The 14,968-nt window shown below is 40.6% G+C and overlaps 1 protein-coding gene across 1 annotated transcript; it reads right to left on the reverse strand.

The window, feature by feature from the left end:
- Window positions 1-7,574: 7,574 nt before the first annotated feature.
- LOC123439685 lies at window positions 7,575-9,488 on the reverse strand. Its single transcript, XM_045116374.1, has 3 exons — window positions 9,087-9,488; window positions 8,826-8,990; window positions 7,575-7,666 (listed from the first exon to the last, which is right to left on the reverse strand). The coding sequence occupies exons 1-3, from the start codon at window positions 9,461-9,463 to the stop codon at window positions 7,594-7,596; spliced, it is 615 nt and encodes a 204-aa protein (XP_044972309.1). The 5' UTR covers window positions 9,464-9,488; the 3' UTR covers window positions 7,575-7,593.
- Window positions 9,489-14,968: the final 5,480 nt, after the last annotated feature.

Below are 14,968 nucleotides of genomic sequence, written 5' to 3' on the forward strand. Positions count from 1 at the left end.
AAGCGAACAGTGAAAGTTTGCTTCTCACAGTCAATATGAGCATTGATAGTATTGAGAAAAGGTCTGCCAAATATGATGGGACAAAAGCTATCTTGTACGGTAGCAAGAACGAAGAAATCAGCAGGATACTTCGTTTTACCACATAAGACTTCAACATCCCTAACAATTCCCACAGGGCAGATAATATCTCTATTGGCAAGCTGAATAGTGACATCAATGGGTTTTATCTCGACAGGTGCAATCTCGTCTTTAATTTCATCATATAAGGATTGAGGTATTGCACTAACACTAGCACCCATGTCACATAAACCATGATAACAATGATCTCCTATCTTAACATAAACAATAGGCATGCCAACAACAGGCCTATGTTTGTCTCTAGCGTGTGGTTTAGCAATTCTAGCAGCATCTTCACATAAGTGAATGTTATGGCCATCAACATTGTCGGCCAAGAGATCTTTGATAATAGAAATGCTAGGTTCAACTCTAATTTTCTCACGGGGTGTAGGTGTTCTAATGTAGCCTCTACGTATCACAGTTGAAGCTTTAGAATGGTCCTTTATCCTAATAGGGAAAGGCGGTTTCTCAATGTAAGCACTGGGAACAACAGGATCATTATAGGCAATGACTTTCTCTTCAACTGGAGTGGGTTTAACTACATTGACTTCTAAAGGAGGATGATATTTAAACCACTTCTCTTTGGGGAGATCAATATGAGCAGCAAAAGATTCACACGGTGAAGCTACTATCTCATAGTCAAGTCCATACTTAGCGCTAAAGTCACAAAAAGTATTTGTTTCAACAAAGGATTTAACGCAATCAAACTTGAAATTCATACCTGACTCCTTATCTTCTTCAAGCTCCCAATCTTCAGAGTTGTGTTTAATTCTCTCCAATAAATTCCATCTGAAGTCAATATCTCTCTTCATAAAAGAACCGGTACAAGAAGTGTCAAGCATGGTGCAATCATCATGAGAAAGCCGAGCATAGAAGTTTTGAATGATAATTTCTCTTGAGAGCTCATGGTTGGGGCATGAATATAACATTGATTTAAGCCTCCCCAAGCTTGAGTTATGCTTTCTCTGTCACGAGGCCAGAAATTATAAATATAATTCCGATCACGATGTACTAAATGCACAGGATAAAACTTTTGATAAAATTGCAATTTCAACCGATTGTAATCCCATGATCCAGTATCATCACATAGCCTATACCATGTCAACACCTTATCCTTCAAAGATAAAGGAAAGACCTTCTTCTTGACCTCATCCTCGGGCAAACCTGCAAGCTTAAATAAACCACAAACTTCATCTACATAGATTAGATGCAAGTCTGGATGTGATGTTCCGTCTCCTATAAAAGGATTAGCCAGCAGTTTGTCAAGCATACCCGAAGGAAATTCAAAGCAAATATTTTCAGTAGGTGCAGCAGATTGAGGAGCAAATCTTTGTGCTTCCGTTCGAGGTGAAGATACCCCGAACAAGCCCCTCAAAGGATTAGTATCCATAGTGACAAGTGACAATAAATTTCAGCACACTATATGAATGTTTCCTTACCGAATTCCACTTACCAACGACGCTTCACTCCCCGGCAACGGCGCCAGAAAAGAGTCTTGATGACCCACAAGTATAGGGTATCCATCGTAGTCCTTTCGATAAGTAAGAGTGTCGAACCCAACGAGGAGCAGAAGGATCTGACAAGTGGGTTTCATCAAGGTAAAATCTGCAAGCACTGAAATTATCGGTAACAAGTAGTTGTGTGGTGACATGATTTGTAGCAATCAGCAAGTAACAAAAGTAGCAACGGTGAAGCAAGTGTCCCAATCCCTTTTGTAGAAAGGGACAAGCCTGGATAAAGTCTTATAGGAGGAAAAACGCTCCCGAGGACACACGGGAATTTCGGTCATGCTAGTTTTCATCATGTTCATATGATTCGCGTTCGTTACTTTGATAGTCTAATATGTGGGTGGACCGGGCTTGGGTACTACCCTTACTTGGAAAAGCATCCCACTTATGATTAACCCCTCTCGCAAACATCTGCAACTACGAAAGAAGAATTAAGACAAAGTCTAACCATAGCATTAAACTAGTGGATCCAAATCAGCCCCTTACGAAGTAACGCATAAACTAGGGTTTAAGCTTCTGTCACTCTATTAACCCATCATCTACTTACTACTTCCCAATGCCTTCCTCTAGGCCGAAATAATGGTGAAGTGTTATGTAGTCGATGTTCACATAACACCACTAGAGGAAAAACAACATACAACACATCAAAATATCGAACGAATACCAAATTCACATGACTACTATTAGCATGACTTATCCCATGTCCTCGGGAACAAAAGTAACTACTCACAAAGCATAATCATATTCATGACCACAGAGGTAATGAGTAGCATCAAAGATCTGAACATAAACTCTTCCACCAAGTAATCCAACTAGCATCAACTACAAAGAGTAATTAACACTACTAGCAACCTTACAAGTACCAATCTGAGTCGCGAGACGGAGATTGGTTACAAGTGATGAACTAGGGTTTGGAGATGAGATGGTGCTGATGAAGATGTTGATGGTGACGAGTCCCCTCCGATGAGAGGAGTGTTGGTGATGATGATGGCGACGATTTCCCCCTATGGGAGGGAAGTTTCCCCGGCAGGATCGTCCCGCTGGAGCTCTAGATTGGTTCTGCTCAAGTTCTGCCTCGTGGCGGCGGCGAATCCTCGAAAAAGCCTCCTCCTGATTTTTTTCGGACGAAACCCTTCATATAGCAGAAGAGGGGGGCCAGAGGGCCAGCTGGGTGCCCATAAGCCCCCTAGGCGCGGCCAGGGGGTGGCCGCGCCTAGCAGGCTTGTGGCCACCTGCTGGCGCCCCTCTGGCACTTCTTCGGCCCAGTATTTTTTATAAATCCCAAAAAAAATCCTTGTTGATTTTTACGGCGTTTGGAGTTGCGCAGAATAGGTATCACAAACTTGCTCCATTTTTAGGCCAGAATTCCAGCTGCCGACATTCTCCCTCTTCATGTAAACCTTGCAAAATAAGAGACAAAAGGCATAAGTATTGTACCGTGAAGTGAAATAACAGCCCAAAAAGCAATAAATATCAACATGAAAGCATGATGCAAAATGGACGTATCAGCTATTTTGAGGAAGGTGGGTTTAATGTACCGGTGAAAATTGCATGGTACTAGAGAGGCTAACAAAGGTGGAAGGGTGAGAGCATGTATAATCCATGAACTCAACATTAGTCATAAAGAACTCACATACTTATTGCAAAAGTCTATTAGTTATTGAAGCAAAGTATTAGAAGCATGCTCCTAGGGGAAGGGTTGGTAGGAGTTAACCATCGCGCGATTGTGACCTCCACACTAAGGTTGGCAATCATAAAACAAATCATGCTCCGACTTCATCACATAACAGTTCACCATACGTGCATGCTACGGGAATCACAATCTTTAACACAAGTATTTCTTATAATTCACTATTACTTACTAGCATGACTCTTATATTACCATCTTCATATCTCAAAACTATATGCAAGGAATCAAACTTCCCATCTTATTCAATGCACTTAATATGGAAGTTTTTATTATATCCCTCTTGGATGCTTATTATATTAGGTCTAAATTCATAACCTAAACCAATTACCAACCTGTTTAAAGAACTCTCAAAGTAATATAAGTGAAGTATGATATTTTAACAATTTCTATAAAACGCAACACCGCCATGCTCTAAAAGATATAAGTGAAGTACTAGAGCAACATTGCCTAGCTCAAAAGATATAAGTGAAGCACAAAGAGTAATCTAATAAATTCACAATTCAGCGTGTCTCTCTCTCAAAATATGTGTGCTGCAAGGATGATTGTGGCAAACTAAAAAGTAAAGACTCATATCATACAAGACGCTCCAAGCAAAACACATATCATGTGGTGAATAAAAATATAGCCTCAAGTAAATTTACCGATGGATTGAAGACGAAAGAGGGGATGCCTTCCGGGGCATCCCCAAGCTTAGGCACTTTGGTATCCTTTAATATGGCTTGGGGTGCCTTGGGCATATCCAAGCTTAGGCTCTTGCCACTTCTTATTCCATAGTCCATCAAATCCTCACCCAAAACTTGAAAACTTCACAACACAAAACTCAACAGAAAACTCATGAGATCTGTTAGTATAAGAAAAATAAATCACCACTTAGGTACTGTTGTGAACTCATTATTTGTTTATATTGATGTAATACTTAATGTATTCCAACTTATCCATGGTTCATACCCCCCGATACAAGCCATAGATTCATCAAAATAAGCAAACAACACAAAGAAAACAGAATCTGTCAAAAACATATCAGTCTGTAGCAATCTGTTTACTTAGAATACTTATGTAACTCCAAAAATTATGAAACACTAGGGCGATATGGGAAAATTGTAAATGAACCTTGTGTAAAAAATTCAGATCAAAATAACGTTCGAGTGAATTTATAAAATTCCTGGACTGAGGGCAAAAGTTTTTGTTTTTCAGCAAAATCAACTTGCAAACACTATAGACCATCCCAAAGGTCTTACTTGGCTCAAACACTAACTAAAACAAGAAAACACAATTATTATAGAGGTAATAATGTGTGTAGCACTCAAAAACAAAAGCAAAACAAATAAAATTGGGTTGCCTCCCAACAAGCGTTATTGTTTAACGCCCCTAGCTAGGCATAATGCAATAGATCTAGGTATTGTCATCTTTGGTATGCAATTCCTCAATTGCACACGTGTGAACCCTAGGAGATCCTTTGGTTTTATCAATAATCATACTACTAGGTGAGAAATCCATAATTTCACTTGTAGTAATGAGTTCCCTAATAAAGCTAGGGTGAACGCTTATCATCTTAAGATCTTCATCACTTTTTCTAGAGGATTCACCCTTATTTTTAGGAACATAAACAAACTTGGCAGTCTTAGGAGGAGGAGTGGTTTGAACAGAGGCAAAGTCAGAACCCAAGTTGCTAATAATGTCCTCAAGCTTTCCAATTCTAGAAGAATCTTGATCCAATTTTTCGTTAACTATGGGTTCCTTTTCCCTTAGGTTTTTTAAAGTAACTCCTACCTTAGATCCAAATTGAGTAATATGATTATGAATATTTTTGTCCAAGTTTTCAATGAGCTCTACGTTAGCAACTTTATTTTCGATAACATCAAGCCTTCGCATTAGATGTTCCAAGGTTAAGATTGTTTCATTAACCATGAGTGGGGGTGAACCTACCAGATTTGTCATAGCATTATAAGAATCAAAGGTATGGATACCCAAGAAGTTTCCTCCCATAATGGTATCCAAAACATATCTATTCCAAGGAGAGATACCCACATAAAAAGTACGAAGGATAACGGTAGTAGATTGCCTGCGAATAGATCTATTTTGAGCATTGCAAATTCTATACCAAGAATCTTTTAAGTTTTCTCCCTCCCTTTGCTTAAAATTAAGAACTTCATTCTCATGAAAACTAGCGATAGTAGCAAGGCCAGCCATGAGCTTAAGAGATCTAACACCTAAGCAAACGAGAAGCAAACGAAAAGACAAACGGAAAAAAGGGCGAATAGAAAGGAAAATCTTTTTAGAAGTGTGAGAGAGGAAAACGAGAGGCAAATGGCAAATAAAGTAAATGCAAGAGATGAGATTGTGATGGGTACTTGGTAGGCGTGATCTTGCTATGTATCCTCCCCGTCAACAGCGCCAGAAATCCTTCTTGCTACCTCTTGAGCTTGCGTTGGTTTCCCTTTAAGAGGAAAGGGTGATGCAGTGAACTAGATAAGTATTTCCCTCAGTTTGTTGAGAAGCAAGGTATCAATCCAGTAGGAGGAACAAGCAAGGCCCCAATAGTAGTACCTATATAAATAATCAAACACTTGCACCGAACTCTATAAAGGGGTTGTCAATCCCTTCAGAGTTATTTGCAATGATGAGATCTGATAGAGATAAATATAAAGATTGAGGAAACAAAATTAAATAAATTAGAACAAAGTATTTTTGGTTTATAGATCTGAAAATATAATATGGAAAATAGACCTATGGGCCATAGGTTTCACTAGAGGCTTATCTCATAAAGGAAAATAATACGGTGGGTGAACAAATTACTGTCGAGCAATTGATAGAAAAGAATATAATTATGAAGATATCTAAGGGAATAATTATGCAAATAGGCATCACGTCTGTATCAAGTAGACCGAAACAATTCTGCATCTACTACTATTACTCCACACATCGACCGACTCCTGCGTGCATCTAGAGTATTAAGTTCATGAAGAACAGTGTAATGCATTAAGTAAGATGACATGATGTAGAGGGATAAACTCAAGCAATATGATGAAAACCACATCTTTTTACCCTTGATGGCAACAATACAATATGTGCCTCGCTACCCCTACTGTCGCTAAGTGAGGACACCGCAAGATTGAACCCAAAACTAAACACTTCTCCCATTGCAAGAATTACCAATCTAGTTGGCCAAACCAAACCTATAATTCAAAGAGACTTGCAAAGATATGAAATCATGCTTATAAAAATTCAGAAAAGACTCAAACAATATTCATAGTTAATCTGAACATAAACTCACAATTCATCAGATTTCGACAAACACACCGCAAAAGAGTATTACATCGGGTAGATCTCCATGAAGATCATGAAGAACATGGTATTGAAGACCAAAGAGAGAGAAGATGCCATCTAGCTACTAGCTATGGACCCATAGGTCTGTGGTGAACTACTCACACATCATCGGAGGGGCAATGGAGTTGATGTAGATGCCCTCCGTGATCAATTCCCTCTCCGGCATTTTACACTACAAGAAATATGCTAACTTACGACCTTCAATATTTGTCACCGAATGGTCATTGATTTCCATTTTTGACCTTTTTACAACCAAAAACAGAAAGTCAAAAGCTGAGGGTCTCTAATGAACTATAACGACCTTTCTGCTGCAATTGTCATAGAATTTTACGACCAAATAAAAATTCGTTGGTTCTTCGGCCAACTGTTTTGGTCGTTAGAAGTCTGCCCAGGCCACGTTGGATCCAACGTGGCAAGCCGACTTGGGAAAGTTACGACCAATCAGATTGGTCGTTGATAGGAATCGGCCCGGTCCAATTCGGTGTTTTACATGGGCCGAGCCCAACAATTCAGCCCATTTAATATATATTTTTCATGATAATTCTGGTCAGTCGCATGGGCCAGGCCCAACAATTTAGCCTTTTATTTTCTGGCCCTGGCCATTTATAATCTATTGATTTTCTATTTTCAATCATTATATATTCAAGTTGGTCCCACTAGTCAAATGGGTCCCACTAGTCAAATGGGTCCCACTTGTCATGTTCACCTCTCAAATTGGTCCCACATGTCAGAAAAGTACAAATTTGACAGATTATTTTCATAAGTGGCCTCACTGGTCAGATTTACATTTTACAAGTTTACAAATCACATTCATAATCAATATTTCAAATAGAACAAAGAACACATAAAACTCATCAAATATACCACTAAATAAATCTATTACAATATTTACAACACAGATATGCTACAATATGCTACTCTTCACGGCTTCACACTTCACGGCTTCACACTTCACGAATATGCCATCGTTGTTGCCGACGTCTGGATTGGTGTGTAAGGAGGAAGCGGTCTGAAGCAACAAAAACTGAGAAAAATGTAAAGTATCAGTCACCACAAACACATAGGAAACAGTACTGGATACAACTATTGCTGCATATAAATACTGAACTACAACCACAAACAGCTTTAAATACTACACTACATAAATACTGCAATACATAATACATCAGCATGGTAAAAATGTACTACAATATATTCACACAAGCACACAGAATTACATTTACTTAACCTGAAACTGAACTAACTTTGATATCATTCAGTTTTTGAATGATATTCACACAAGCACACAGATGTATATTCACACAAGCACACAGAATATTTCATTGCCACAACCATGTATGGTTGATTGGACAGAAAGGAAATTTATTTTGCCATGCCATAGTGTGACAATAAACCATGAGTGTTATGATATGGCCAGTGCCAACAAACCATGAGTGTTATGATATCCTACGGAGGGGAGCAGGCCGTGGAAATGCGTTTGACGCCGCTACAACACCGCAGCCCGTGTTGTACTTGTCCGCACATGCTCTAGTGCAGCTCCTTGCTCCTTCTATTTTTATGTATATATACGTGCTTTCATGAGATTTCACACTGTGATTTGTGCAATTTTCTTTTTCTTTTTTACATGTGGCCGCACCCTTCAGATTTACACCCCATGTTAACAGCGAACGGGAGGCATACCATGTCGAAGCCGTCTTGGTAGAATTACCTTGTAATGCCTCTGTAAAACTATCTTTACGGAGTGAGTGCTAGTGATCTACAAGATCTTATATGACTTTACAAGAAGAGTACTGCTAGTGATCTAAACCATCTTATATGAGTTTATAAGAAGAGTACTCGCAAAGAGGGGTACATTTTGGAGCAAGGCCTTATCGTTTCCCCCCAGCGATTAAATGCAAAAGTTTTCCCATCATCACGAGAGGAAGGAGCTACGCATGCATGATGACATCTACTGCTCCATCTGATAAGCACGCAGAGCAGCGACACAACATCAGCTGCTGCTATGCTACAAGATATAGGCTACACATACCAGAGACCAGAGATTCATTCAGAGGAAGAAATATCAAACCACCACCGTATAAAAAGGCAGCAACAGTATAGTAGAGATCACGGAGAGCAGCAAGCAAACTCATAAATACCATCAAAAAACTGATTCAGGAGAAGAGGAGGAATGTCTTGCTTACGGGGCCGTGGATGTGGAGTCCCAACTTGCACTGCCATTGTCCCCTTCGACCCAGCAGTGGCCTTCCGGAATCTTGCGGATCTCCTCCTTGTCCCGGACGCTGATCCAGTCCCCGGGCAGCCCAATGAGCCTCTTGATCGTCTGGCTCCGGTGGTCCACCACCGACCTGCACATTGCAGCAGCACCAGAGGGAGAAGAATCAAGATCCAGTATCCATCAGCACCAGGATCAAAAGAACGGTCAGGACAAGCAGGTTTCTTACACAACGACGACAACCTCTCCGCGGGAGTAGTCGTAGAGGGGGCTCCGCTTCAGCAGCGCGTATTCGAGTCCGTCAGCCCACTCTGAATGTAGCGCCCGGCGGAGGAGCTCCAGAGGCCTCCTCCATGTGTTGTTACCACTCCTAGCGCCCGAAGCCCTCCGCCATATGGATGGGCCTGGCGTGCGAGGACGCTCGGGCTCCTCCCACTTCTCCTCGACAGGCCTCCTCCGTGCGTTGTTCCCACGCGAGCCCTGCATGTCACCCAAGGAGAGGAGAGGAGCGCATCTGTTAGGAACCGCGTCCAGGAGAGGGGCGAGTGGGAAGGGAGGAAGGGAGGGGAGGCCACGTATGTGGTCTGTGCATGGCATCGTGGCCATGTCGTAGTCGTCGATGGTGGGGTGGGGACGGCGGCGGATCAAGATATGAGGGAGGGTGATGGGGATCGAGGGGAGGGTCGGGCGCCGTTGTGAGGAGGAATGCGAGGGAGGTTAGGGTTTGGGTAGGTGGCTTCGTGTGGATGGATAGATGTATGGATGGATGGATGTGGGATGGAGAGATGAATGGATGGATGAACGCCATGTCAACGATCCGTGTGACAACAAATTCCACCAATGAGAATAGACCACATATAATTGTATTTTTCTTTTGCTTTCTTTTACTTTTTCATATTAATAATTCAAAAAATGATCACATATTGTGCACAAGGATGCATTTTGGAATTTTAAACAATGTTGCCTAAGAAAGTTTTCATTTTCTTTGGACGAAAAATTCATTTTCCATTTCTCGAATGCCCAAAATGAGTTTTTTCATGAATGACATGCCATATATTTGTTGTACAATTGGACCAAAGCAATTTTCTAAAATACAAGGCCACATTTAATGTATAATTCACTAAATTTTTGGGTGTCAAAAGCTTTGATCCACCTCTCGTGCAAAAGACAAATTTTCGTCGAATCACTTGGAAGCACGTCAAATTTGAACTGCAGCTACCTCATAGTTTGCTATTTATTTTTACCAAAAATGTTTTTAGGTACACAAGTATCTATTTAATCATAGAAACATCAAAAGTTTTTCAAGATTCAACCACTAGGTAGGAATGGTCATACCCGTCGTTTTGACCGCATTTTGAAATGGCCATGAAAATTTCAAAAACAAATCAAAAAATGGAAAATCTTTGCATTGTGTCATTATATGTGACAAAGTTACCAAGTAAAATAATAACCTTGTAATACGACAAATATTTTTAAGAAGTGTTCTCAGAAATGGGCTATCATGTGTGAAGATTCATGGGTTTCAAACCAAATGATCAATCTTATGGACACATTCATGGCATGCTTTGTTCAAATGATCTAATATTGTGCATATAGGATGCGTATTGGAATGGCAAACAATGTTGCCTAAGGAAGTTTTCATTTTCTTTGGACGGAAAATTCATTTTTCATTTCTCGAGTGCCCAAAATGAGTTTTTTCATCAATGACATGTCATATATTTGTTGTAAAATTGGACCAAACCAATTTTCTAAAATACTAGGCCACATTTAATGTACAATTCACCAAATTTTTAGGTGTCAAAAGCTTTGATCCACCTTTCATGAAAAAGACAAATTTTCGTCGAATCAGCTCGAAGCGGGTCAAATTTGAACTGCAACTACCTCATAGTTTGCTCTTTATTTTTCCCAAAAATGATTTTTAGATACACAAGTATCTATTTAATCAGAGAAACATCAAAAGTTTTCCAAGATTCAACCGCTAGGTAGGAACGGTCATACCCGTCGTTTTTACCGCATTTTGAAAAGGCCATGAAAAATTCAAAACAAATGGAGAACCTTTGCATTGTGTCATTATATGTGACAAAGTTACTGCTACTACAACAAAAGACCTTCCAACGGCGCCAGAAACAAGCGTGTTGACGGAAGACTATTCTTGTCTTGATACTCCTCAGCAACGGCACCAGGAATCCTTCTACTACGGCTACGCCTTTAGGGACTTCCATGGCAAATATGCAAAGGATTCCCCCGTGGCCTTGGAGCCTTGCGTTGGTGTTCCCTCGAAGCGGAAAGGGTGATGTAGCATAGCGGCGGTAAGTATTTCCCTCAGTTTTGAGAACCAAGGTATCGATCCAGTGAAGGATTGTCACAAGTACCTGAACAAACACAAAGAGCTTGCACCCAACACTATGAAGGGGTTGTCAATCCCTTATATATTGTTTGCAAAGTGAAAACTGAAAGAAATAAGAAACAAAGCAAAGTAAAAGCAAAAGTGGAAACAATAGTTGTGAATAGACTCGGGGGCCGTAGTGTTCACTAGTGGCTTCTCTCAGGAAAGCAAGTAGACGGTGGGTGAACGAATTACTGTCGAGCAATTGATAGAACCGTGCAAAGTCGTGACGTTATCTAAGGCAATGATTATACCTATAGGCATCACGTCCAAAACAAGTAGACCGATACTTTCTGCATCTACTACTATTACTCCACACGTCGACCGCTATCCAGCATGCATCTAGTGTATTAAGTTCATGAGAACAGAGTAAGATGACATGATGTAGATGGACAATCTCATATCTACGACAAAAGCCCATCTTGTTACCCTTGATGGCAACAACACGATGCGTGCCTTGCTGCCCCTTGTGTCACTGGGAAAGGTCACCACACGGTATGAACCCAAAACCAAGCACTTCTCCCATTGCAAGAATCATAGATCTAGTTGGCCAAACAAAACCCAAGACTCGGAGAGACTTTCAAGGATATCCAATCATGCATATAAAAAATCAGTAAGGACTCAAATATAATTCATAGATAATCTGATCACAAATCCACAATTCATCGGATCCCGACAAACACACCGCCAAAGAGGATTACATCGGATAGATCTCCATGAAGATCATGGAGAACTTTGTATTGAAGATCCAAGAGAGAGAGAGAAGAAGTCATCTAGCTACTAACTACGGTTCCGTAGGTCTGAAGTGAACTACTCACGAGTCATTGGAGAGGCGATGATGTTGATGTAGAAGCCCTCCAACTCCAAAGTCCCCTCCGGCAGGGCACCGGGAAGGGTCTCCAGATGAGATCTCACGGAAACGGAAGCGTGCGGCGGCGGAAAAGTGTTTTCGTGGATGCCCTAATTTTTTTCTGGATTTTAGGGAATATATAGGTGAAAGAGCTAGGGCAGGGGGGGCGCCAGGGAGGCCATAAGCCTGGTAGCCGCCGCCCCCTGGTGGCGGCTACAGGGCTTGTGGGCCCCCTGTGGCTCTCCTGCCTTGGCCCTCAAGTCCCCTGATCTTCTTCCGTTCTGGAAAATTTTATTTCGGGGATTTTATTCCGTTTGGACTCTGTTCCAAAATAAGATCTGAAAAGAGTCAAAAACACAGAAAAAATAGGAACTGGCACTTGGCACTGAATTAATAAGTTAGTCCCAAAAAAGATATAAAAGGTACATAAAACATCCAAAGTTGACAAGATAACAGCATGAGACCATAAAAAATTATAGATACGTTTGAGACGTATCAAGCATCCCCAAGCTTAACTCCTGCTCGTCCTCGAGTAGGGAAGTGATAAAGAATGATTTTTTGATGCTTTCATGCTACCTAGCATTGATGTCCTTTGTAACTCCTCTTATATGACATGAATGTTCAGATCCATTAGATTCAAAACAATAGTTTGCTATTGATGTGGAGAAAATAATACTTCAAGTAAACTAGCAAGGTAATCATGAACTTTCAAAATAACAAGGCCAAAAGAAAGTTATCCCTACAAAATCATGTAGTCTGGCTATGCTCTATCATCCTTGCACAACAAATTTAAATCATGCACAACCCCGATATTGGCCAAGTAATTGTTTTCACACTTTTACTTTCTCAAACCTTTTCAACTCTCACGCAATACATGAGTGTGAGCCATGGTTTTAGCACTATAAGTGGAATGGAGTGTGGTGGAGGTTGCAAGACAAATAAGGAGAAGATGGTCACATTAACTAGGCATATCAATGAGCTGTGGAGATGCTCATCAACAGATATCAATGTGAATGAGTAGGGATTGCCATACAAATGATGCACTAGAGTAAGTGAAAGCTCTTAAAGAAAACTAGTGGGTGTGCATCCAACTTGCTTGCTCACGAAGACCTAAGGCAAATTTGAGGAAGCCTATCATTGGAATATACAAGCCAAGTTATATAATGAAAATTTCCCACTAGCTATATGGTGGTGACAAAACGAGAGACTCTCAATCATGAATATCATGGTGCTTAATAAGAACAAGTGTGGAAGGATAGTAGCATTGTCCCTTCTCTCCTTTTCTCTCATTTTTTTGGTGGGCTCTTTGGCCTCTTTTTTTTATTTTGGTGGGCATCTTTGGCCTCTTTTTGTATATGGTCTTCGCTGACCTCTTTTATTTCCTCACATGGGACAATGCTCCATCAATTATGATCATCACACTTACAACTCAAAACTTAGAACAATGATGACTCTATATGGAATGCCTTCGGTAGTGTACCGTGACAATGATCTAGCATGGCATAGACATTAATGGAAACATCATGCTAGCTATCTTACGATCATGCAATGGCAATGTAGAAGTGGTGGCACACGTCATGGTGGTTGTTGCATGGCGATATATCTCGGAATGACTTTGAAAAAGCCATAGTAGGTAGGTATGGTGGTTGTTTTGAGGGAGGCTAATGGTGGGTTTTGTGCACCAGCGAAAGTTGCACGGCACTAAGATAGTGATGGTGGAAGGTGAAAGTGCATCTAAACCATGGACTCAACATTAGTCATGAAGAACTCATATACTTGTTGCAAAAGTTTTAGTAGTAATCGAAACAAAGCATTCAACGCGTACTCCTAGGGGAAGGGTTGGTAGGTATAAACCGTCGCGCGATCCCGACCGCCACATAAAGGATGACAATCAATAGACTAATCATGCTCAGACTTCATCACATAGCGGTTCACCATACGTGCATGCTACGGGAATCACTAACTTCAACACAAGTATTTCTAGATCCACAACAACATACTAATATAACTTCAATACTACCAGAACCACAACTCAAAACTGATTGAGAGGAATCAAACTTCTCTAACTATTCCATGCACATGAAGGTGGAAGTTTTCATATCCCTTTGGATAACTACCCCTTTTGAGACTACTTTCATAGCATAGATCAACTACCAAGCCATGCGCTTTCGTGCTCTAAAAGATATAAGTGAAGCACATAGAGCAAAATCAACTAGCTCAAAAGATATAAGTGAAGCACGTGTGAGCTGAATTGTCTACCAAAGGATATAAGTGAAGCTCGACAAAATCAAGGTGAGTGCATGTCTCTATCTCTAGGTGTGCAGCAAGGAAGATTGCGACACAACAAAAATAAAATACTCCTACGAAACAAGACGCACCAAGCAAAACACATAACATGTGGTGAATAAAAATATAGCCCCAAGTACGTTACCGATGGATTGAAGCTAAAAGAGGGGATGCCTTCCCGGGGCATCCCCAAGCTTAGGCTTTTACGACATCCTTGAATCATCTTGGGGTGCCTTGGGCATCCCCAAGCTTGAGCTCTTGCCACTCTTTATCTTTTTGTCCATAAGAACTTCACCCAAAACTTGAAAACTTCACAAAACGAAACTTAAACAGAAACTCATGATAACATTAGTATAAGAAAGCAAAGCACCACTTCCTTAGGTACTGTAGCAAACTTAAATTCTACTCATGTTGATGTTGGGTTACTGTATTTTCAATCTTCCATGGCTAATACCCCCCGATACTATCCATAATTTCATCAAAATAAGCAACCAACTCAACAAAAACAGAATCTTTTAACAGCAGACCAGTCTGTAGCAATCTGCATACTTCATATACTTCTCGTACTTCAAAAATTCTGTACAATTAC

This window comes from Hordeum vulgare, chromosome 3H (genome assembly GCF_904849725.1).
Source record: "Hordeum vulgare subsp. vulgare chromosome 3H, MorexV3_pseudomolecules_assembly, whole genome shotgun sequence".
Lineage (NCBI taxonomy): Eukaryota > Viridiplantae > Streptophyta > Magnoliopsida > Poales > Poaceae > Hordeum > Hordeum vulgare.

What these genes read in the sequence shown, in the direction of transcription:
- LOC123439685 (XM_045116374.1), bottom strand. Translation starts at nt 9,463, where the DNA reads ATGGCCACGATGCCATGCACAGACCACATACGTGGCCTCCCCTCCCTT. An exon ending in GGAGAGGTTGTCGTCGTTGT is followed by an intron (nt 8,991 to 9,086) that starts GTAAGAAACCTG and finishes TGCAATGTGCAG; the next exon opens with GTCGGTGGTGGACCACCGGA. An exon ending in GACTCCACATCCACGGCCCC is followed by an intron (nt 7,667 to 8,825) that starts GTAAGCAAGACA and finishes CATTTTTCTCAG; the next exon opens with TTTTTGTTGCTTCAGACCGC.